At 40.4% G+C, this 24508-nt stretch overlaps 1 protein-coding gene across 5 annotated transcripts in view; it reads left to right on the forward strand.

Moving 5' to 3' along the window:
* The window catches only part of LOC109937195 (microtubule-associated tumor suppressor 1 homolog), a 165500-nt gene that overhangs the window by 104229 nt on the left and 36763 nt on the right, over positions 1-24508 (forward strand). For all 5 annotated transcript variants that reach the window (XM_048600564.1, XM_048600566.1, XM_048600565.1 and 2 more), the window contains 2 exons: positions 10018-10259; positions 22287-22353. In XM_048600564.1, the coding sequence (XP_048456521.1) occupies positions 10018-10259; positions 22287-22353 (309 nt within the window). The remainder of the gene's footprint in view (positions 1-10017; positions 10260-22286; positions 22354-24508) is intronic.

The following is a 24508-nucleotide window of genomic DNA, read 5'->3' on the forward strand; positions in this document are numbered from 1 at the left end:
TTGTAGATGCATCCGGTGCCTTTTTCTTTGTAGATGCATCCGGTGCCATTGCTAATGAATGCGTTGGTGATCATGTGACTTGTCCATGAAACCTTATAGAATCCCGACAGTACAGAAGGGCTGTTTGGTCCATAGTCTGCACTGACCCTCAATATATCCCCTCTCAGACCTAGCTGCTAACCCATAATCCTGCATTTACCATGGCTAATCACTTAGCCACATCTTTGCACATTTTACTAGTGTCTGCGTGTTTGCTCTGGCTTCCTCCCACAGACCAAACTCCACAAATGCCGAAGGCTGGAATTGAACCCGGGTCCCTGGCACTGAGAGGCAGCAGTGTTAACCAATAAGCCACTGGTGATGTTGGACTGCTTGCTTGTTTAAAAAGCTGTGACACTCAAATTAAGGTTCCCTGCAGCACTTTATTTTCTTTACACAGTGCAGAGGTGGTTGTTTAGGAAAGGATTACTCTGGTTTTGTTTGTTTGGCCAGCAGATAGGGCTTCTCATGGATTGCATACACTAAAAACAAAATTTGATCTGCTGACATTTGGTTAAGTAGGTGAGAAACTCAAGTAAAGAAAACACTTTTTTTGAATAAAGATGGTTGGATTACCTTGTTAAACTGCTCAGTTGGGTGTTCAAGTAAATCTGCTCAATACTCCTTCAATGGGAACTGAGGAGCTTTTGTTGCATTGGACGATTGGATAAGTTTTGACTATCCATAGAAAAGAAGGTTGAGGATTTAAAAACCGAAAGAACTGCGGATGCTGTAAACCTTGAACAAAAACAAAGTTGCCGGAAAAGCTCAGCAGGTCTGGCAGCATCTGTGGAGGAGAAAACAGAGTTAACGTTTTGGGTCCGGTGACCCTTCCTCAGAACATCAGTTCTGTTTTGTTAGGAGTACTCCAAAGTCATGGGGTCTGGACAGAGTGAATAGGAAGCAAATTTGCTGTTAGTCAAAGGATTGATAATTAGGTGCAGATTTGAGGTAATTGATTAAAGCAGCAATGGTGACAGCAGGGAATTCATTTCAGTCAGATTTTACAGGATTTGGGATGTATTGCTTGGGATTGTCATAGATGTGGGATCAATCAAGGCTCTTGAAAGAGAATTGCATCCTTTGAATTGTGCAGCACAGGCCTTTTGGCCTACTGTCTGTGATCAGCAAAAATCTTGACTATATGAGATCATGTTCTTGGCCCATACTATTGGAGTGTCTGTTAATGCAATTGAATATCTAAATACTGTTTAAATCTTGAACACATTTCTGATTCCACTTCCTTTTGGATGAAATTATTTCTCATCAACTCCCCTCTTTGCCTTCTACCTCTACTGTAAATCTGCACCCCTGGTTATGGAGCCTTCTACTGGAGAATGTCTTCTAATCTGTGCCCCTCAAACTTGTACACCTGTCAGGTGCCCTTGAAACTTGTCCAGCTGCTGAAAACAGCCCAAGCCTATACAGTTGTTCCTCATAGCTCAGATCCTCCAGCACAGGCAGCATCCTCGTAACTCTACTCTGCACTGTCTCTAGTACAATCAAGTCCAACCTGTAATGCGGCCAGAATTGTGTGCATGACTCTATTTGTGGCCTAACCAGCATTTTATACAGTTCCACCATAACCTGCCCATTCTGCAATGTGCACCTGAACTAATAAAGGCATATGTCCCATATACTACTTTAATCTATTTTCCCTAGCTGCCCTGTTACTTTGAGAGATCTTTGCATATAGGCATGAAGGTCCCTCCAATCTTCGGTGCTTTCCTGTGCTCTACCTGTAGTGATTTTTAATGGTGTCAGCCAAGTGGATCTTGCAAAAGGAGTTCCCTGACTGGGGCTGTTGACCTAGTCCGATTATCGATCTTTGGCTGACAGATCTAAACAGGTGTGGCAGACATCCTATTCACTGATCGGTGGATTGTTGTCAAGGACTCTCCACGTGTAAATAAAGGACAACCTTGACAGGATACCTGCCACTTTGGAGTTATTTCACTACCATTCCGTGTATTTCCTCACTTTTTGTTAGTCTGAGATTCATCGCCTCACTATTTTTCAGATTGAATTGTTTGCTGCTGCACTGCCCACCTGACTAATCCATTGATCTCCTTCTATTTGCTGTTTCTTTACTACCCTACCAATTTTCATGCCATCTGTGATCTTCTCCATCATGGCCCCTCCAATTGAAGTTCAGATTATTCATTCACCACAAGCCAAGGTCCCAGCACTGAGTGCTGCAGAACCCCACTGAAAACACTACCTGTCACAGATGCATCCCTGTACCATCAACCTCTGCTTCCTGAATCCAATCTAATTTTGGATTCACCATGTCATTTTACTTGGATCTTATGAGGTCCTGCCTAGTTAACCAATCTGCTGTTAGGGAGGTTAACAAAAGCCTTGTTGAAGTTCAAGTTGACCACATCAAACATATTACCTTTAATCAATGCTAGTTACCTCCCCTCAAATTAGTCAAACACTACCTTTTTAAATCCATGTTGATTATCCATAATTAATGCCTGTCTCTCCAAGTGCTGGTATATTCTACTGTTCACTGCTCTTGTTGATAATTTACTCGCTGAGGCCGGACTGACGAGCCTACAATTTCCTGGTCTATCCTTTTTTTTATTATTGGGGCGATATTAAAAGCCCGCCAGCATTTGTAGCCAGAGAAGATTTGAAAATTATTGCTAGGGCTCTTTGAAATCTCTTTGCTTGTCTCCCTGAACAGGTTGGGAGACATTGCATGAGAGTTTGGGCACTTATACACTTTACAACCTGTGTTGTCATTTTCATAATATGAAGAACAAAGCAAAGTATTCATTGAGGACTTTGTCCACGTCATCCAGGTCTCTTCTCTTGTTACCTCGATCCCGAATGAGTTCCACTATTACCTAGTTATTCCATTGCTGTTTGTATATATAAAAAATCTCTTGGGTTTTTCCTTCTACTATACCCATCAATGATTTCTCATGCACTGTTAGATTTCCTAATTTCAGTTTTTGTTCCTCTGCACTTTTTTATACTGTCTAGGAATTTGGTCTTGTTTTGCTGTAAGCTTGGCTAATTTTCTTAATCCCAACCTTTTTTGAATTGATTTGATAACCAGGGTTCTCCATCTTTTGTCTCACACCTGTACTCTTGAGAATTTTCCCACCTTCAGTGCCTCCCCTTTCTCTGACAGTTTTATCTGCAAGTAACTGCTCCCAGTCCATTTGTGCCATACTGTATCCTTAGTGAGATAAACCTTCCCCAATTTAGAACCGTTTTAATTCCAAGGCCAATTTTATCCATCTCCATTGCAATCCTAAACCTATTGAGTTAGGCTCAATATCTTGAATGCAGTCTGTCTGATTTTGTCTTCCAGCTGCCCAGGCGTATTTGAGTATTATCCCCAGAAGCTTCCCCCCCCGCCCCCTGTTGAGCTTTCTACTTAAAGGTGAAAAACTTCTCCTAGATGCAGTTTAAAGAATTTTATTTCCTCCCTAGGTTGCACACTAAAACTATCAAAGTAAATATTGGCGTCACTAAAACCCCCTTAGTATTACTGCCTTATTATTCTTTAACACTTGTCTCCAATTTGATCCTCTATCGCTACCTAACTGGCAGCCTATAGCACAACTAATAGTGTGTTTGCCCCTTTTTTTGTTTACTTCTATCATTATGGTCTCATTTGATCCATCGAATATATCACCGCTCACTAATATAATTGCTCGATCAATGTTGTGATCCATTCCTGTATCAACCCACCGCCACTAGCAATCTTTGTCTGACGACTGTCAAACCCAGTATGTTGAGCGACCAATCCTGCCCACTTTGCAGTCAAACTTATCATCAGCATGTGTAGGTGTGATATCGTAGCTCTGTTCTCAGTTCAGTTACATATTCCTTGGGATCCTTGCATTAAAATACTTTTCATTTTAGCCCTGCTGAACTTGATTATTTGTTACCTAGCCAATGCACCCTTTACCTTCCAGACTCACCTAGTGTTTTAACTTCTAATTCCATCTCTGCTTCCCTTCCCTCAAGCTACTTGTCCCTTGTCAGTCTGTTTTAAATGTATTTTAATGTCATTAACCTCACAGGGAGGTTGTTATTGGTCCCAGGATGTAACCTACCCAAGTTGCACAGATCTCCCCTCCCCAAGAAACTGTCAGAGTATCTTGAGTCTAAAACTTGCCCTCCCTTTTGCACCCTCTTCAACCATGCATGCATCTGCTATGTTCCTCTTTTCCCAAATATTAAGTTCCTTAAGAATCTTTGACTGGGTAGATGCAGAAGCTTGCTCCCCATTGTGGAAGAGTCTAGAACCAGAAGAGAGAATCTCAGAATAAGTGCCACCCATTGAAGACACAGATAAGGAATCTGTTCTGAAGGTAGTGAATCTGTGGATTTCTTTATCACAGAGGGCTGTTGAGTCTGGGTCATGATGTATAATCAAGGCTGAGATATAGATTATTAATCAGTAAGGGAAGTCAGTGTTTTGGAGCAGCACAGTGGCTCAGCAGTTAGCATTGGTGCCTTACAGCACCAAGGATCCATGTTTGATTCCAGCCTCGGGCGACTGTCCATGCAAACTCCACGCATTCTCCCTGTGTCTGTGGGTTCCACCCAGTGTTGTGGTTTCCTCCCACAGTGCAAAGATGGATTAGCTATACTAATTTGCCCCATAGTGCGCAGGCTGGGTGGGTTAGCTATAGTCAATGAGGATAGGGTAGGGTGAGGGGTGGGTCTGGGTGGAATGCTCTTGAGTGTCAGTGCAGACCCATGGGCTGAATGGCCTCTATCTGAACTGTCGGGTTTCTAGAAATTCTAGAAATGGAGTTGAGGCTTTAAGGTCAGCCATGATCTTGTTGGAGTCAATTTAATGGGCTGAATGATCACCTGCTCCTGTGGCTTATGGTCTATACTTGCTACTGTGAGAGACTTGGAGTAACCTGGAGTTTGCTACTTATTTTTGAAGCCCACTTCAATTTCCTAGCTAATTTCCTGAATTCTGCTTGCAGAAACTGTTTCTTCTTCAATCATTGATTTCAACTTCAACCATGAACTCTGGCTGTCTCCCTTTTCCCCCTCAATATGTTCTGCAGCTATTCCATAGCATCCTTGATTGTTCTATCCAAGACACAACATTGGATCCGAGAGTCACATCTATAGCCATAGCAGTGCCCGTCTACAATCCTTGCTATTACCCTGCCCGTGTTAGTTTATCTCCATTTTCTCCGAAGTTGCAGGATGAATGCATCCTGAAAAATGATATTCATGAAACTTCCTGCCTTGTGAATGCATGACAATGCCCTAGTTGCCACGAGCCACTTAAAACTGAGTTTGCGTTGTTCCACTTGGAGGCATCTTTGCCACGAATGGTCATCCAGACTACCAGGCACTCTTAGCATTTCCCAAATATGGCAGGGTGTGTAAGTGATGGACCTGAACTCTGCAGCCGTAACTAATGGAATTTCGGCACTATTTTAGCCGTGCTCCTACTTCTGTACAACCAAGAAAAATTAGTTTGACAAGCAATCAAAATCCCCTGACTCTGGTAAACTAAATTTCTTAGTTTGAGGTCGTTGTAGAGCAGACATTTTCAGGGCTATGGGGATAAGGTGGGGGAATGGCGGCAGCAGACAGAATTGCCCTTCTGGAGGACCATGACAGGATGAATAGCCTCCCAAACTGTAACCATTCTATGTAGTAGTCACTGAAGGGCTGTTTCAACCCACAACTAGCAAGTCCATTTAACAAATGCTGTTGTGTTGACCTCATTTGAATATCATGGTCTGTGAAATTTGGTTCAAGCAACTTAAATTGTTTTCAGGATGGCTTTATATATTACAGTAACAAGGTTAAATGAGGGCTAAGTTATGGAAGTTGAGCTCCTAGCAAGATCTTGGAAAATTGGCAAAATACATGACGCAGCCAAGGTATAAAATTTCAAGCAACTTGGCAATAATTAAGCATGAAAACTGAGGAAAGAACTGAAAACCTTTGAGTGGAGTTGGTTTTACTGATCATCACAGGATTGGAAAAAAAAATGCAAGTTGTTATTGATGTGCTGTAATGCAGTGATTAATCCAATTATAATTGGCTTTGGTGGTTGTCACCTTGAACCACTGCAGTGTGCACGTAAATTGTTTCCACAATGCTGTTAGGAAGTTGCAGGATTCTTACTGTGTGTCCACGTCAGGATGATACTGCTTGACTTGGAAGGAACTTGATGTGATTATTTCCATGCATGTGCTGCCCATGTCATAATATGTGGTGTTTACAGGTTAGAGATGCTGTTTGTCTTGATCTGCATTTTAAAACTAGCACATTGGAAATTCATCCAGTAACTATACAACTTTACAACAAAATTAATTAATACATCTGGAAAGCATCAGGCATTATGGGCAATGGAGCTGCACTCATCTAGGCATGTGAATAGTTCAAGTTTTTGATCATCCATTAGCAAATAAATGCAAATGTTCAAACATGTGACAAGCCACTAACTAGTGGACTAAATTAAATATGATTACAATGCATGATATGTGACTCCCAGGGGAGGTTTGGAAAATGATGGTCAGAACATTTTTACAAGAACCATCTTGTTTGATCTTATTACTTAACAGCATTAGGCTGTTTTAGAAATGGGGGTTATAAAAATCTAGTCTTTTCAAGCAGTGAGCTGTAAAATTTGCTGGAGAATGCAATGCAACTTCCATGAAATCCAGTTTCTGAAGCAGCCAATAGATGTCATAACTGCTCTCTTTCTACTCTTTCCCACTGCTGCCCCCTCCAAAAAAAAAAAATCAGTTATTGTTGAAAACCTAGTAATTCTGGTTCTGTTAGAAGCACTTTGAAAAACAAATTCAAATTTTAAGGGATGCAAACGATATATTCGTGCACACTTGTGTAGGGATGTAACTTGTTTCCTAAGGTCTCTGATCTGTGCATTGAACAATGGCTGCTTTGATAGAACAGTGGGGAGGAAAGTTCAAAGTGTTGACTGTCCGATTGAGACCCAGGATAACAGATCCGAACAGAGTTTGGAAAAGAACATCTGGAATGTTAAATAATGCATTTGAAATGAGAATATACTTGTAACTAGTTTGAGTCTAGAATTAATAATTGCATGAATATCTAATAAGGCAAGTGAGCAAAGATAACGGAGGGGGTGAGGGAGGTGGAGGTTCGAAATATGGGTCCCGAATTAACCTCAGCATTCTAGTATTGGGCATATAATGAAGGTGCTATTGATGTTTCCTTGTGTGTACAAATCACTTTTTTTCTCGAATGGACACACTCCATTTGAACTCTGCATTTCAATATGTTCTAAGCTGCAACATCTGCAGAGTACAATTATGATAATCAGATTGTTAATTTCTAGTTATCAAAACACTTGCATTTTACTCTACCTCTTCAAAACACCTAAATTGCAGCTTAGGGAAAGTTTCAACATTTTCTTGCTAATTCTTCCAGCTTTGTTCTCTTTGACATTTCTCCTTGTAGACCTTTTTGATTTCTTTGTATTTCTGACGAATGGTCATGGTTATTTCAGCTGAACATCAGCATATATCCTTGTTCAGGGTTTGTTTTTTAATTCATAAGATGTGGACATCACTGGCTGGGTAAGCACTATTGCCCAAACCTAGTTGACCTTGAGACAGTGGTGGTGCACTGCTGGCTTGAGCCAACTGAAATTCATTTGTTGTAAGTAGATCCACAATGCCATTAGGGAGGGAATTCCAGGATTTTGACCCAGCAACAGTGAAGGAATGGCAATATCGTTCCAAGTCTGAATGACTGACTGGCTTGGAAGGGAACTTCTAGTTGATGGTATTCCCATGTATCTGCTGTCTTGTCCTTCTAGATGGTAGCAGTGGTGGGTTTGGAAGGCCATGTCTTAGACTCTTTGAATTTCTGCAGTGCATCTTGTGGATGGTACACACTGCTATACCTGAGTATTAGTGATGAAGGGAGTTGATGTTGGTGGATGTAGTGTCAATCAAGTGGGTCACTTTGTTCTGGATCATGTCTTGCTTCTTGTGTTGGAGCTGCACTCATCCAGGCAAGTGTGGAGTATTCCATCACACTCCTGACTTGTGTCTTTGTACGTGGTGAGTAGGTTGTGTGAAATCAGGAGATGAGTTACTCACTGCAGTATTCCTAGCCTCTGACCTGCTCTTGTAACCACTGCTTTATGTGACATTCCAGTTTCTGATCAATGGTAACCCCCCAGGATGTTGATCGTGGGGGCTCCCATCGAATGTCAAGGGGGTGACTGTTTTCTTTCCTTGATGGAGCTGATCATTAACTGGCATTTGTGTGGTGTGAACGTTATCCAGACTTAGGTTGACAAGTGACCAGTATTGTCCAGGTTTGCTGTTTCATTGTGACATGTTGAACATTCTGGAATCCTAAATTGAGCAATGCAAATTTTACCCTTGTGATCGAGGGAAAGTCATTGAAGCAGCTGAAGACTTTTGCCTAGGACACTAGTTGAAGAGATCCTGGAGCTGAGATACCCAAAGTCCAAACTCCATAACTATTTCCCTTTTTGTGCCAGGAATGACTCTAACCAGCAGATAAACTTCCTTCAGAGTCTCATTGACTCCAGTTTTGCTGGAGCTCCTTGATGTCGAGCAATCATTTTGACCTCTCCTGAATTGCGCTGTTTTGTCAATGTTTGAACTGAGGCTAGGAGCTGAGTAGCCTTGATAGAACCCAAACTGATTATCAGAGAGCAGTCTATTGCGAAGTAAGTGTAACTATTGATGACACCTTCAATCACTTCATTGATAGAGTAGATGGGACAGTTATCAGCCAGTTTGGATTTGTACTACATTTGTATACAGGACATAACTAGGCAGTCTTTTGAAATGGTGGGGTAGATGGGTTTGGCTGGGGAGCAGCAAGTTCTGGAGTATGACAATAATACTGAAGACAAAATGTTGTCAGGACCCATAGCCTTTTGCATGGTTCAGTGCATCCAACTGTTTCTTAATACCACAGTAAATTGGCTTTGCTTTAATGATTATGTATATTACCTTGCTAAACATTATTATGGAAGATATGCCACTAATATTAAGTAAAAAGGGAACTTGTTGCCTGGATACCTAATGAGTTTATTTGCCTTGGGATGTATCGGTCAATACCATGCCAAACCAGAATTTCCTCCCTGGTTGTCTTGGAGTGTTGGTGAGCTGTGTTGAACTGATAAGTCACCTTGCAGGATCTTATTCTTCAGGTGGTTTTCTAATCGATCTGTTGTTGTTCGGTACATACCTCTTGGAGCAGGTGAGACTTTAATTTGGGCATCCTGTCTCAAAAAGCAGTGGCACTGTTACTGAGCCACTACAGACTCCGGGTGATTTTTGTTTAATTGTGCTTCAAATAAGTGACATGCGGAAGGCTTCTTGTGTCCCTACCCCTGGACTGAGACCCATGTTCAAGTCCCATCTACTCCAGAGCTGTGTGATATCTCTGAACAGTTGGATTAGAAAAATTAAATGAAAAGAACTGCAGATGCTGTAAAGCAAACAAAACCAGAAATTGCTGGAAAAGCTTTTAGCATGCCTGGCAGTATCTCTAGAGAAGTCAAAGTTCATGTTTTGGGTCAAGTGACCCTTCCTCAAGTTGACCTGAAACATTAACTCTGATTTCTCTCTACAGATGCTGCCAGATCTGAACTTTTCTGGCAATTTCTAATTAGAAAAATAAGTTAAATTTTTTTTTTTTTTTAAATGTGACATGTAGCCACTTTAGAAGATGTCTATTGGTCAACCCAACCCAATGATTTAGACCAATTATGGAAGGCAAGCTTTTTTCATAATGGGGTTGAATTCAACATTACAAACTTCAGATAGGGTAATTGGTAATGTTTGGATAGCTCATAATCTACAACCAAAAGACTGATCACAAATGAGTTAAATTTTCAGAACTACATTTTTTTAAAACCTGTAACCTTAACGTACGTGAGTTTCTACTTCTGTGCAAAAAATATGCATAATAACGCTTATTGTTTCTGCTTCATAGCTGACAAAACTTGGGTGAAATCAAACTCCTCTACACAGAAGCCAAGTTCGCAAACGACTCGTGTGTCAACTCAGACTCCGTCAGATCTGCTTCCAGTTGTGAAGAAATCCTTTGGGTTACCTCACTACAAAGCGAAATGTGAGAAACAGGTTGAGTGGATTGCATTGTTGAAAGAACTGTTGAAAGCAAGTAACCAAAGATTTGAAGCTGTTGCAGTAGTAGTTCAGTATCTTCACGCCCAGGTGAGGATTTGTACCTTTGCAATGACTGCTTTGCCTTTTTCCAACAGTTGCAATAAAATACAACAATCTGAGATGCATAAATTTTGAATTACTTGATGAGCATTTATTTATTAAAACAATACAAGTGCTGATGAAAATCTTGTAGCTAATTTTAATGAAGCTTTGCTAGGAATTGAGATGGTAGAGCTGATTCTGTTGAAGATACGATGGTTTAAATGCGTGGATTCAAGGTGTGATTCAATCTTGATTTGATTTACACAAATTACTTGTTTCTGATATTTGTTTTTGGGACGTTGAGACCTTTGCACTCCTATGATTAAAAAATTTTAATGGAATTTGTTTCTCAAAATACATATCAAAACTTGGCATTTACATGGGTCTTCATGAATGTGAATTGACTCAAGCTGGCTGGGTATTCAAGTTTTTCTATTTTAGTGTAATCAGCTGACTTGAGTATCTTCATAGGGTGAGTCCTTTTGCAGTCTATTAAGTTGTGTACATTTGTTTTGGTAAATACAAGCTTGACTGGAGCTTAGTCATGATTTTGTTTAAACTGTAGCATCACATTCTGGAGCATGTAATTGCATTGTTGCAGTGGATTTGAAGTTCAATGTAGGACCTCTATTTGAATAACTCAGATGTTTTTTCTTGCTCCTTTTGGGGGAAAAAATAATTGCCTACTCCTGTTTCTTTGTAAAACATTCAGCCCCTTGAACCTGTTCTGCCGTCCACTGAAATCATGGCTAATCAGTGGCCTAATTCCATACACCTGCCATAGGTTTTTGATTTGTGGGAAAACCTGACAGAAGGAAGGCTTTAGTTATTTTTAATCTCTCTAATTCAGTTTGGAATAAAATATTGTGGATTTGTCTCACTAAACTTTATTTGGCACACATTTATTTAAAGAAAACAATCAAACCTGATCTAAAAAGCTTATTCAGAAGTAATGTGAAATCTGAATTTTAGCTGCTAATGTTCGTATACACGTTCTTAATTGCTCTGAATGCTAGTAGACTTCTTGTTGTGACACTTTGTTACAAATGTCTTGTCATTTTGAAGTTTGAAAACAACTGACATCCGTTGACTCAAATCCATTTAAGGATCTTGAATTGTAGGAGGAGAGGTTAGAGTCCAGCTGTTTTGCTGAAGCAATGGAGTTTGAGATCTTTTCAAGGGTTTGGCTAACTAGTAGAAGGAAGAGTTGGGATAAGTGGACCATTTTCAGGATGGCAAACTGTTACTCGTTGAGTGCCAGAAGGATCAGTACTGGAGCTGCAACTACTAACCATCTATTTTAATAAACAAAGCACATGTACTATTTCCAGGTGTGCAGATGACAGATGGGAAGGCATGTGGGGGCAATGTAGAGAGAGAAAGGCCAGTCAAGTGAGTGGACGACAAGTTGGCAGACAATAAAATTGGGAAATGTGGGCTTTGGTGGTGATAATGAGGAACAAATATTATTTAAATGGCAAAAGACTGTGAAACATTACAGCACAGAGGGGATATATGAATTCTCAAGCTTGGATCAGAAAGCTAGCATCTACGTTCAGGTAACAGGAAATGAAAGTAGAATATTTCAGTCATAGTTATAAAGCATGGAAACTGACCCTTTGGTCTCACCAGCCCATGCTGACCTTAATCTCAAACTAAACTCGTCCCACCTGCCTGCACTTGGCCCATATTCCTCCAAACATTTCTTGTTCATTTACCTATCCAAATGTCTTTTAAACATTGTAATTGTACCCACACCCACCACTTCCTCTGGCAGTTCATTCCACACACAAACCACTGTTTTTAATAATAATAAAAAAAAATTGGCTGTTTTTTTTTTTTTTTTACATCTCTCCCTTCTCACCTTCAAAAATATGAAGCCTTGAAATCCCTCACCGTAGCAAAGTCACCTGTCAATCACCTCATCTACACCCCTCATTTTATAAACCTCTATGATCACCCCTCAACCCCCACCGCTCCAGTGGGGAAAAAGGTCTCCGCCTATTTAGTCTCTCCCCATAACTCTTCCCTCCCCCCCCCCATTCCCAACAATATCCTGGTAAATCTCTTCTGAACCCTCTCCACCTTAATATCCTTCTTGTAATAGGGTGACTAGAACTGGACACAGTACTCCAGAAGAGGCCTCACTGTTGTCCTGTACAGCCTCGGCAGAATGTCCCAACTCCTGTTCTCGATAGTCTGAGTAGTGAAGGTAAGCGTGTTAAATGCGTTCAATATTCTCATCTATATAAATTGACAAAGGTGGACCCAGCACTGATCCCTGCAAAACGCTGCTGTCACAGGCTTCCAGTCCAAAAAACAGCCCTCTACCACCCCTGTCTCCTGCCATGAAGCCAATTTTGTGTCCTCTTGTCAAACTTGCCCTGAATCCCGTGTGATCTAACTTTACTAATTAGTCTATCAAGTGGAACCTTGACAAAGGCTGTACTAATACAAAGTGAACAACATCTACCACTCTGTCCTCATCAGTTGTCTTGGTTACTTCCTCAAAAAAAACTTAATCAAGTTTGTGAGACATTATTTTCCTCGCACAAAAGTATGCTGATTATCCCTAATATTCCTTACTCTTCAAATTCACGTAAATATACCATCTTTCAGAATCGCTTCCAACAACTTAACCACCACTTAAGTCAGACTCTCGGGCCTATAGTTTCCAGGCATCTCCTTGCATCTGGTTTTTAAAGGTACAGCATTAGCCACCCTCTCGTCATTTAGCACCTCATCATAGTCATAGATGATACACAAGGGGTCATGCAATTTCCTCCCTAACTTCCCACAAAGTCCTGGGATCCACTTGAACAAGTCCCAGAGATTTATCCACCTATTGTTTTCTAAGACCTTTGCTTCCTTTTATGTAATGTGAGCTGCTTTTTGGTTTTGAAGGGAATGGAGTATAAATGCACTCCTGTTTAGAAGAATGAGGTAATCTTGAAACATCCATGGGGACTTGACAGGGTAGATGTGAAGAGGTTGTTTTTCCCCTTCTGGAAGTGTCTAAGACCAGAGGGCATAGTGTCAAATTCAGGATTCACAGATTTAAGACCAAAAAGGAAGCATTTCTTCTGAGGCTGAGGTGAAACTTGGAATTCTTTACCAAAGAGGGCTGTTGAGGCTGTCCTTGAATATACTAAAGGCTGAGACCAATCCTTTCAGTCCATATGGGAATCAGGGTTATGGGGAAAAGGGCAGGTAAATGGATTTGAGGATTAACAGATTACTCATCTCATTGAATGATGGAGCAGACTCTGGGCTGAATAGCCTACTGGAGTTGCATCCCATAGTGTTATAGTCTAATGCCCTGATGAATTAACTTTTGAAAATGCTGTAGATGAGGTTATTTATTTTGGGGGGGCTTGATATGAGGATATGGGATGGGGAAGTTGGCATGGTACTGAAAGTGGTGTCGGAGACAGAGTGTGATTTGGCAAATGCCTTGATGCTTTCGCAGTGAGGTGGAAAGTTTTCTTGGTCACAAGTCTTCAGCAAAAGGTGTTGACACTGCCTAACCAAGTTTAGGTCAAAATAATCAAAGTGTAATCATCTGTAATAATTTCATAGATGGCTAGCATGGGTGGTAATACTGACTTGCTGGTAGTCCAAAGGAACCATTTTGTACTCATTTGGAACATAACAAATATGATATTCTTTCTATTGAAATGTTCAGACCCTAGATGAGTGGACAAGTAAGGCATAGTTGGTGCTGCTCACGAGGAGGAAATGAGGGGCTCCAGACCCTTTATGTCCTAAGAAATTTGCACAGGATGATTGTTCTTCAAGCCTGGGATAGGAGTTGGATTGATTTGGTGGCAAATGAGAGTTGAGGCTATTCTGACAATTTTGCCTAGCTTTTCTATAATGTCCCATAGCATCAAGTAAAATTTGACACTAAAGCATATGAAATAGCGAGGTCAATAACCAGAAGCTTGGAAAGAGCTAAGCTTTGAATTTTGAGACCAGGAAGGTGGAGTGGTATAGGAAGGGAATTCACATCTTAAGCCATGGCAGTTGAAGATGGTGGGGCAACTTAAAATCAGGGAGCTGAGAAAACCAGCATTGAGGAAATGTAGATTGATAGTTATGGGTCTGGAGGAGAGGTGGTGATGCGATGAAAAGATTTAAAAGCAAAAGCTTAATTTTAAAATAGAGGCCACGTTCACCACTGAGTAACAAGAATGATGGAGGAGTGTGACTTGCTGTAAGTTTTTAGTTAAATGAGAGAGGTTAGCCAGGTATGCACTATAGTAGAGTCTGAAGATTAACTAGGTTTAGTGCTGGATGCGAGCTTCAAAAACAGAAGCTCTGAAATAACAAAGCCAAATGATTTTCCAGAAGCAGAACTAATAGCATGTGATGCTTACTTTTGAACCAAATATCAAGTCTAAGTTGCTGACAGTCAACATCTAGAGTTTGCCATGTCTTTGCAGTGTTTAATTGGAGAAAATTTTTCATTCAATGCGTGTTGAATGAGCAACCTAATTCCGCAGAGCTTGAAAGCACAAGCATGTATAAGGCGAAGTTTGTTTTGGAATGCTAAACTGCTTTATTCTGCAGCAGAGTGGATGACAGTGAAGTGACAGAACAACTTATTATAATAAGACTTCCTTAATCTGCATATTTTTGAACAGAACGTGAGGTATGTTTTGTTTTACTTCAAGATTTGGAATTTGTGGCATAAGGGCTTTAGGTATCAATGCATTTAATAATTAACTTGTCAGGCTTTATGGAACCTTCCTTAACGGAAGGCTGGTCTTTGTTGCAGAAGTGGTAATGGGTATTTGTTTATGTAGGGATAGTTTTACAAGCAGTCAGAAAACACTGAAGACCATTTAGTCTGCTTTAACTTAGCACTTGGAACTGATTTTTGGTTGGGGGTAACAGTTTTGTAATGTTTGATTTCAGTTTGCAGTTGTATTTGTTGAAGATGAATGTATGAAGCAGTTCTCCTGGAGCAAGGAGTGAGTTCAGAAAAGTTAAATAGGTTACCTCACTTTCAGACTAAAAAATAGTAACTATCAATCCAGCATTGTCTCATGAGACAAGTGCAGTTTGAAGCTGAACAAATCTTAGCTCAGTTGTGTGAATACGTGAGGGAAAAACTATCATTCTCTAGACTAGAAATTGAATGAAACAGTTAGGTCAACCTAGATATGTGATTGACAAGTAAACTTTCTCCTATTGGAGTACTGTGAAGCTTTGCAGTCAAGCAAAGGAATAAATGTTCTGAAATCACCCATAATATATAAATGATTGTGTTTTGTTCTCTGTTTGCGCAAGAAACTTATTTCATTGTTTAAACCAGATCTGTAGCATTGCATTCCAATTTAGATGAAAAGCCATTTTTTTATGGCAAAAGAAGACTCTAGCCAGACTTCAGTCTAGAATCTGACTGTAATAACACCAACTGGGATCATAAAGTGCATAAAAATGTGAAAATTTGGGCGCTTGTGGTGCAATGGCAGTGCCCCTACCTCTAGGCCAGAAGACCTTGGCTCAAGTCCAATTTGCCTTCGGTGTAAAGGAAGGTTGATTTTAAAATGTTAGCTTAATCTTGGTTATAACTCTCAAGTTTGGCGCAAATCTTATCAACATCGCAGACTGCTAAGGGGAAAATGAATAGTTTCATATGAACAGTTTGTCCTTTTTTAAAAGCTCATCTAGTCTGTCTTGTGTTTGGACTGTAAAGGGTGATTTGCCCAAGTCAATCATGCAAGCTCACAATCTCCAAAATTGCTAGTTTAGCTGCTGGATAGAACTGGTTCTTGAAAAATGACCACTGACTTGTTGCAAAATTTGAATTTTTGTTGAGAATGAAAGTTTTCTCATTTTTAATCTAGATGTTGAACCCGTGACTTGACATAAGCCCTTGCCTTTTATTATATGGTAATATGTTATGAGACAATGTGAAAACAAAGATATGCTGGTACTGGTACTGGTAATCTGAAAGTATGCTGGGGAATTTCAGTAGGTCTGGCAGCATCTATAGAGAGAAACACAGTTGATGTTTTGAATCCAGAGACTGAAGGATCAGAAGTGAAAATAGCTGAGAAAGGGTGGTATTTACACTGACAGGAAGAGGGGATTGAATAGAATATGTGGGGACAGTGCCCAGAGAGAAGTAAAAGGATGGGATATGTAAACAGAAATATCTGATCGTCAGTGAGAAATATAATTGGCTGAAAAGGGATTGGCTGTGCTGGAAGCAACACATGCAAAACAGACCTAGGGGTGTGGATGGGTGTTGAGTAACCAACATGGTTGTTCTGAAAGTGTTGAACAATGTTGCATGCTGAAGCCTGTTTAGAAGTATAAGTGGAAGGTGGTGTTGAGCCGTGCAGGAACACTGCACCTACATGCTTGTCTCTTTGTAGGCTACATGGAACGTTCCTTGTTCAGTTCCACTCTGGTCCCTCCCCACAGCACTTTACTTGCTTTTCTAATGACATAATCAGTACTGCTTCTCTCGTGTGGAATTAGGAAAACGTATCAATTTTACTCCCAGTTTCTATCCTGTTGGTTCCTTCAGCTGATCCATCTTTTGACTACTCCATTCCTTTCATGACCATTAGTTTCATCTCCTGAAGATAGGCTTGGCACTGATTTACAAACTCCCTGATTCACTGGCTACTGATTTACCAACTCCTACAATTACCTTCTAACTATACATCCTTGCACTTTGCCTTGTGTAAGGACTCTGCTCTATTCTCCATTTTTCTGTCTCTGTCACACCTGTTCTGTTCTGATGCACCTTCTGCAAGAAGCCTCGGATATTTGCCATTTTTCCTTGAACTAAGGATTCCCTGCTGCTGTAATTGACAAACCCCTTCTCCCCCCACCCCACCCAAATGTAGCTGACACATTTCCTGCTCTTCTACCCTCACCCCTTCCTTACCTGCCTCACTTTGCACCCCACTAGTCTCTATTTCTAAAGGATCATAAGCTGCCATGACTGCTACCACCAACTGCCCATTTCCCTCCCCTTTGTCATGAGTGTTTTCAAGGATCAATTCCCTCTGGGTAACCTTGGTCTACTTCTCCACTCCTGACACCCTCCCATTCCAATCGCAGAAGGTGAGACACTTGCCCATTTACCTCCTTTCTGTAAATGTAGTTAGTCTCTCGTGTTTCAAGATGCATTTTGCACCTGCTTGTAGTTAGAGCACAAACATACTTTGTTAGTTTCCCAAGCTCAAACCGTACAGTGGAATTTGTTTCACTAAGAGCTGCTTTCAAACATTCCAGTTTAGCAATTTTTAAATGCATATGCTGTGAAGATCTAGTGGGCGAAATGTGGAATGTTCCTGCTGGTATTCAGAGCTAAAACATAACATCATGCAATGCTGGTTATTAATGTTAAAGATTTTGTTGATCTGACTAGTACAATAACAAGCTTCAGGCATCAGAACAAATTGAACCAATTTATAACCATATTTTTGAAGGTTATGTCATTTCTAGTGTCCTGTTAGTTTCTGTTACGTATTTGGAACTTTTTTGCACACTAAGCGTCCAAGAAGAGTTAGTGAAGTATATTCTAAATCATTTTGACTTGAACTTTATCGCCCTAAATCTCCAGATTTGTTCCATAAAGCATGTTCTACACTGAGGTGACTCAATACAGTTTGTGTTCTTGATATTCACAAGTGAATTCTTTGTTGGGCATGCAGTCCAAGAGGTTCTACGGTGTCCAGTGCACTCCCCCCACCCCCCCCAAAACCGGTACTGTGGTTGAAAGGTCCTTAAACTGGAGCCTTTCCCGTCTATCAGCTCCAATCTTTGGTGTATTCCTCAGCACATTCTCCTGAACCCTGGAGTGTCATTCTGTTCCTGTTCAGGTGTTGCGTAGAAATGTTTTCCCAGTCCATCCAAAATAAGGTGGTGATCCATGCAGGTACAATCCTCTCTATACATAGAACAGTACAGCATAGTACAGGCCCTGCGGCCCACGATGTTGTGCTGACCTATTATCCTACTAAGATCAATCTACCCTACATTTTACTATCCTCCATGTGCTCATCCAAGAGTCGCTTAAAAGTCTCAAGTATCTGACTCCACTACCACTGCCGGCAGTGCATTCCACACGCCCACCACTGTCTGAAGAACCTACCTCTGACATCTCCCCTATACCTTTCTCCAATCACTTTAAAAATTATATCCCCTCGTAATAGTCATTTCCACCCTGTGAAAAAGTCTCTGGCTATCCACTCTATCTACGCCTCTCATCATCTTGTAAATCTATATGTGGATTTCTTCGCAAGTTTACTATTAGTACTCAGTGAGCATCTGTGACCAGTTTGGAAGTCAGTAAATCATTAAGAGCAAGAGGACCAATCAATTCTTTCTCCCTCTTACACCGAAACTTAACACAGCACCTTCAGGTAGTCTGACCCAACAGCAATGAGATGCATTTTAAAAACTGAAAGGGTTGTGTAATCTCAATAAAACAAATGAAACATGTAGTAGCAGTCTTCTCCACTAGAGGTAAAATCCTGGTCAGAAAGTAGGAGATGCTTTCACAATTGCGGTGTGTTATGTCTCTCCAATTCCTCACTCGTGCCGTCTCAATCATCTGAGACCCCTTCCATTTTATCTGAAGGTTGGAGGTGGTCGGTGTTCATTTGAAAACAACATTCAAAACTGCATAAGGGGAAAAGATTATACGTAAGATCACGTTCATCCAAAGAGCCAGCTTTGTGGGGTTTGAAGGTGTCCATGAACAATCTATACACAGACATCAATTGTCATACTTTATGACCCACTGTAGTAGTATCATTAATGGAGAGTCACTACTCTTGGAGGTGTATCCAGTGTTAGTTGCACTTTTGTGAAAGGTACACATGGTAACCAATTTGCAGCCTTTCAAACAGAGCTGATAGAAACCAGGTTTCTGTACTATATAAGAAGGATAATTTAAGTAATTAAACTACAGCTGCAAGTCAACAGACATAGACCATAGGCATATAACAGTACCAACGAACTCTAATCCCCTTAAACTCCCCATTGTTTGCAGCTAGAGACACAATAGGGCAAATAGACTATTGGTGAAGATAGATAAGAACTGGACAGCCAGTTGGGATATTTGCCTCCTGATTCCAATGTTGAGATTATCTTCAGCTCACCTGGCCCATTTATCTTTCTCTGGAAGCTTCCATTAGTCTGTAAATGTGACAATTTCACTTGGGAAATATCTGATCAATTTCAAAAGTAATAGCTCCTCGCAACTGCTGCAGGAAAGGTAACAGGTTTTCACTTTTAAACTGAGTTGTTTTTACTGTATAGAATGCCCAGTTTTTGCTGGGGAGAGCAACAGTCTTCCTTGAGGGAAAGGTTTTTTATAATACAGAGAAGCGGCTTTTGACTGGCATCAGCCAGTAGTCCACATGTAACCTCCTAGAGGTCGTTCTGGTAAAGGAGATGGTACATTATCAGTTGGCTTGCTGAGCGAATTGTCCATTAGTTGACAGAATGCCTTTTCACCGGAATGTTTGAACAAGCATCCTGATGTAGCCTGGTTGGTGATAATGAAGGGACTCCTATCAGATTATTGCTACATGTATGGAGTCTTCCCCCCCCCCCCCCATCTCTGCATCTTGCCCTTGACGTGGGGATCAAGCCATTGTCATGTTGGGCAGACTTTTTGGAATTAGAGCGGCTCATCTTGAGGGACATGTACACCTTCCTATATTTATGTCAATGCTGTTCTTGGGGGCAACACCCAGATCACCGTAAACTGTAACAAAAACAGAACCTGCTGGAAAAGCTCAGCAGGTCTGGCAACATCTGTGGAGAGAAATCTAGACTTAAAGTTGGGGCTAGGTAAATGATGCTGTCTGTCCGCTTAAAAACTGGTCGTCTGGTGCACAATTTTCCATTTTTTTTTTGGCAGAGGAACCACACCTGTTAAATGCCTCGAGTTAATGCATGTTTTGTCAGCTTTTGCCAGCGCTGCTGTCTTTAGGTGATGGTAAATAACTAACTTTTTTTTTTGTAATTTTTCTAACCATCCATTTAATTAAATGTTTCATTAAATGAAACAGCATGTTAAGTGTTTGCTCAAGCTCACTTCATGTAAGATTCAGCTGAAAACTTTGCATTGTAAATGTAAACATTCTGGAGCTTTGTTTGGTGCTGTTACAATATTTGGACTGTTGACCTGCAGCATTGCAACTGCATCTGTTGTGACTTACTCTGCCCTGACATTACAAACAGCACTTCAATAAAACATTTTAAGATTTGAACCACAATCAAGGTGGGAACATGTTGTGAGCCTTTCACCACCTGTTGGATGTCAGTTTGACAATATCAATGCTGATAGCAATTACCATAATCCTCAGTGTACATGCTCACGCCTGTCCCTTTAATTTAGATTTAACCAAATTGGAATATGCTCATAACTAAAACCTTTTCAACTGAAGTCATTTTTGAGGTAATTGCAGTATCTGTGTGGCTGGGTTCTGAATTGGGCTATGTTGAACTGGAACGAACAGATTTGTAATACAAACTGATTTTGTGATTTGAGCTGTACATTGTTTACCAGCTGACTGACCTTGGGGTGGGGGGGAAGCGGGTTGGGTGGGAGTGTGCTTGATGGCGTTGCATATTAAGTTGAGAATTAAAAATAGAGCTTTTCCATTACTGAATTCACTGGAAGATCAATGAATGTTCCAGTGCTCAGCTTTAGCTGCTGACATTTGAATAAATTAACATTGATCAGTGCCCCCCCCCACCCCATCCAGTCTGTCTGCAGACGCATAGGGCTGTGCCTCCTGTAATGAGTGATTCCCACTTCACTTACGAATGCAGATTTTTTTTAAGTCAGGGCTGAGTACTGCAGGAAATATGGTACACATCCTGTACTGAAAGTTAGCTTGGAAGGCAAGGCCTAATGGATCTTTTCCTACAAGTATTTTAAATGTAGAAAGACCAGTTTGGGTTGTGTGGCCACCTGTGCTTTTGCACAATTCACACAAACAGCCGGAAAAAAAGGGAGAATGGGTTGCAGCAGCAGCAAAATGTGCCTCTACGATCCGTGTGCTGGAAAGAGGGTAACTGGTGAATTTTTTTGATTTGCTGACTGGAACTGAGGAGTTGGTAACTGACGCAAGTAATTTCAGCATTTTTTTATTTCCAGCTGTTTGCTGTAGCTTGCTACAAAAATAGCTGAATAATTGTGGTGCATTGAAGAGCCAGATTATTGAGAGCTCGGAACATCCTATATCATTTTAAAGCCACATCCTGACTCTGCCTTAGGGATTAGAAAGCTCAAGTTCAATTTCCTGAATTATTGATCACTGGTGAATCAAATCACTTAATTTTATCTGCTCAAGATTTCTGAAGTCCTGATGTCAGGTCTGCATGTTTCCCTGCTGATTATAATAGTGTTCTTGGTTTACGTTTTTCCTTCTAATACTTTGCAAGGTGAACAAGAAAAATGTTTTTGTTTTAAACCTTGTTAGAACTGTGAATTAAAGACTTAATTCAAGTGTCTTATTTGGTAGGAACAGTTATTTTTGAAAGTGTAGTGCATGTCGTCTACATCTACTGATTCGTGATACACACGGGAAATATTGTGCTCATTAAGAAAGACCTGAAGTCGGTTAGAGTTACAGAAACAGAAGTTACTGGAAAAGCTCAGGTCTGACAGCATCTTGAAGAAAAATCAGAGCTAATGTTTCGGGTCCGGTGACCCTTCCGAAATATTTATGATTAGCTCCATACTTTGCAACATTGGAAGCTTTTTGTAATGGAGAAACAATAGATACTGCCATTGTTTCTATTGAAGATAAAGTTGATGTCTCTGGATCTTTGAAAAAATGTGCTTGGTAAAAATATTCTTCTAAACAATGTATCCTGATATATCTTTTTGCTGTCATTGCAGTTTTTTGTGCACTAGTGACTTAAGCAAATGACCTAAATTTGATGTATTTTGAAAACTCCATACTCGAGTTATTAAGCATAGAAGATTTGTGTTCTGAGTTTTGTTTGATTCCCATAGTAACAAAATATTTTTCTCCTCAGCGGGAGGAAGTAGGCAAACAACGCAAGGAGCTGTCTCAGGAGCTGCTTAGTCTGCGCAGTGAACTAGGTAAGAATCAGAGCTTTTGCTCTGTGGCTTTTGTAGTTCAAAACTCGGTTTTGTGATTTGGTGAATATTAAACTGTGTAGTAATATTACTGTAGTTGAATGTTCCATGATATCTGTTAAAACACTTGCATTCCTCTGGAGACTAGCCATTTGACCCAGTTCTTGGAATTCCTAACATTTGGTGTACCAGGAACCGCCTTTGGAAAATCTTGTACCCACCCCCTACAATCTGATTTTAAATGCAAAATAATTGCAAGTATTTAATCATTATTGCTGAATTCTGAAATAATCTTGTTTTGTTGTCCTGTTTAATATCCTTTTTTAACCTTTTTTAGACTTAAGTAAATATTTAAGTAGTGAAACTTTTTTATACTTCGCAGAATGTGCTCACATCCAGTCCAGGGAAAAAAACACTCTTCCTTTGGTTCATTGTAACACATTGGAATTAAATACCTAGCCCATCTCAGCCTTGGTTATTGTGTAGAAATGTGCACACTAACCTGACACACACATAATGTGGCAATTTTTTTTTAAAAAGATACACAACCAGTTGAGTTGAGTATTTGAATTTGATTTAATGACACACATGATATTTCCCTGACTGTTTTCTGTATCAAAAGAATCCGTTATCATGTGCAATAGCATTTTAGTCTCTGAATGACATTCTTGCTGACAACCAACAAACTTCCGAAACACATCAGCTGCACTTGTAAAATTTGCAATAAAGAGAAATCTTGTTGTGAATGCTGGACATGAAAGTTTCATGGCAATTTATTGTACTGTGCATGATCAATGGGACACTTGTGATAGGCAGAATGTCCCCAACATCATGAAGGCACTTTTTTTAAAGAAGTGAGAATAAGGAATAAGACAAATTAGAGACACTTAGGCCTGTTTCCTACTGTCTACCAGGGGTAGGCATGCAGCACTAACAGTAACCTGGTCAGCTGTGGTGGAGAACCATTTAAAAGGGACAAATAGAGCCTGTCATCAGAATCATCTGAATGTTACATTGGGCCCCTTACCATCAGCACCTTGGCGACTAGGTTAAGGAAATTGCATAGCAGGACTCTGTTGAGTAATAAAACAGATGCTTGTTAGCTTTACAAAGGACTGAGCTATGTCCATGCATAGCCAGTGACCTGGCATTGAAGCAGCAAGGAGACTGGTGGATTGTATTGGATGTCATTTTGTGAGCATAAATGGCCAGAATAACCATCTTTCACAGACTACTGATTAGAGGCTATGCTCAAGTCCATAAGGCATAGGAGCAGCATTAGGCTATTTGGCCCATCAAGTCTGCTCTGCCATTCCATCATGACTGATATTTTTGTCAACTCCATTCTCCTGCCTTCTCCCCATAACGCTTCTATCTGTCTTAAATACTCCCATGACTTTTCCACAGAAGGATGTGGAGGCCACAAGTTCTACGGATTCACCATGCCCTGTGGCTGAAAAAAGTCGTCCTCATCCTGATATGAGATGAACTAATTTGGAGGAGGAGTAACAACAGGGCCAGCTGCTGCAGCAGTGTAATGCTTTAGATCCAATAATGTAACGTGACTGGATTAATTAAGTCATAGTAAAGGATCTTATTGCCAAGTGTGATCCATAACATGACAGGATTTCATGTATAGTTGGAGGGTAAGAAAGTTATACCTAACGCTGTCTTGAAATCACATTGTGTTAGTTTAAAATTAAGATCATATGCAGATGTGAATTGAGGAAAAAATTATGAAGTTAAGATGATTGAATGCAATAGCAGACATTTAAGGTAGTGCTTCAAAACTCCGCATAATGCACGTAAAGTAAAAGATCCTGAAACGGAGGCATCATGCATGGATAACTAAGGCAGTTAGGGATTTAATCAAATTCTAAGGAAGCGATTGGCCATTTTTCAAAACTATTGACAAAAATAGCATCTCACTGAGTACAATTGGGGTCAAAGGGAGGCAGTACCTCCAAGTTCATGATCCACTGGAGGAAGGAGTACTAGAAGGACCAATGGGATTGAAGGTTCACTAGTAAGGTGGGACCAGATGGATTACATCCTGCTGTATTAAAATAAGAGAAAGATGAGGATGGTTCTGAATCAGAAAAGAGCAAATTAATTAGAAAAGACAGACATGTGCAAGTCAGAATGAAGTAACTCTAAA

The sequence above is a fragment of the Rhincodon typus genome, chromosome 1 (assembly GCF_021869965.1).
Source record: "Rhincodon typus isolate 14 chromosome 1, sRhiTyp1.1, whole genome shotgun sequence".
NCBI classification, from domain to species: domain Eukaryota; kingdom Metazoa; phylum Chordata; class Chondrichthyes; order Orectolobiformes; family Rhincodontidae; genus Rhincodon; species Rhincodon typus.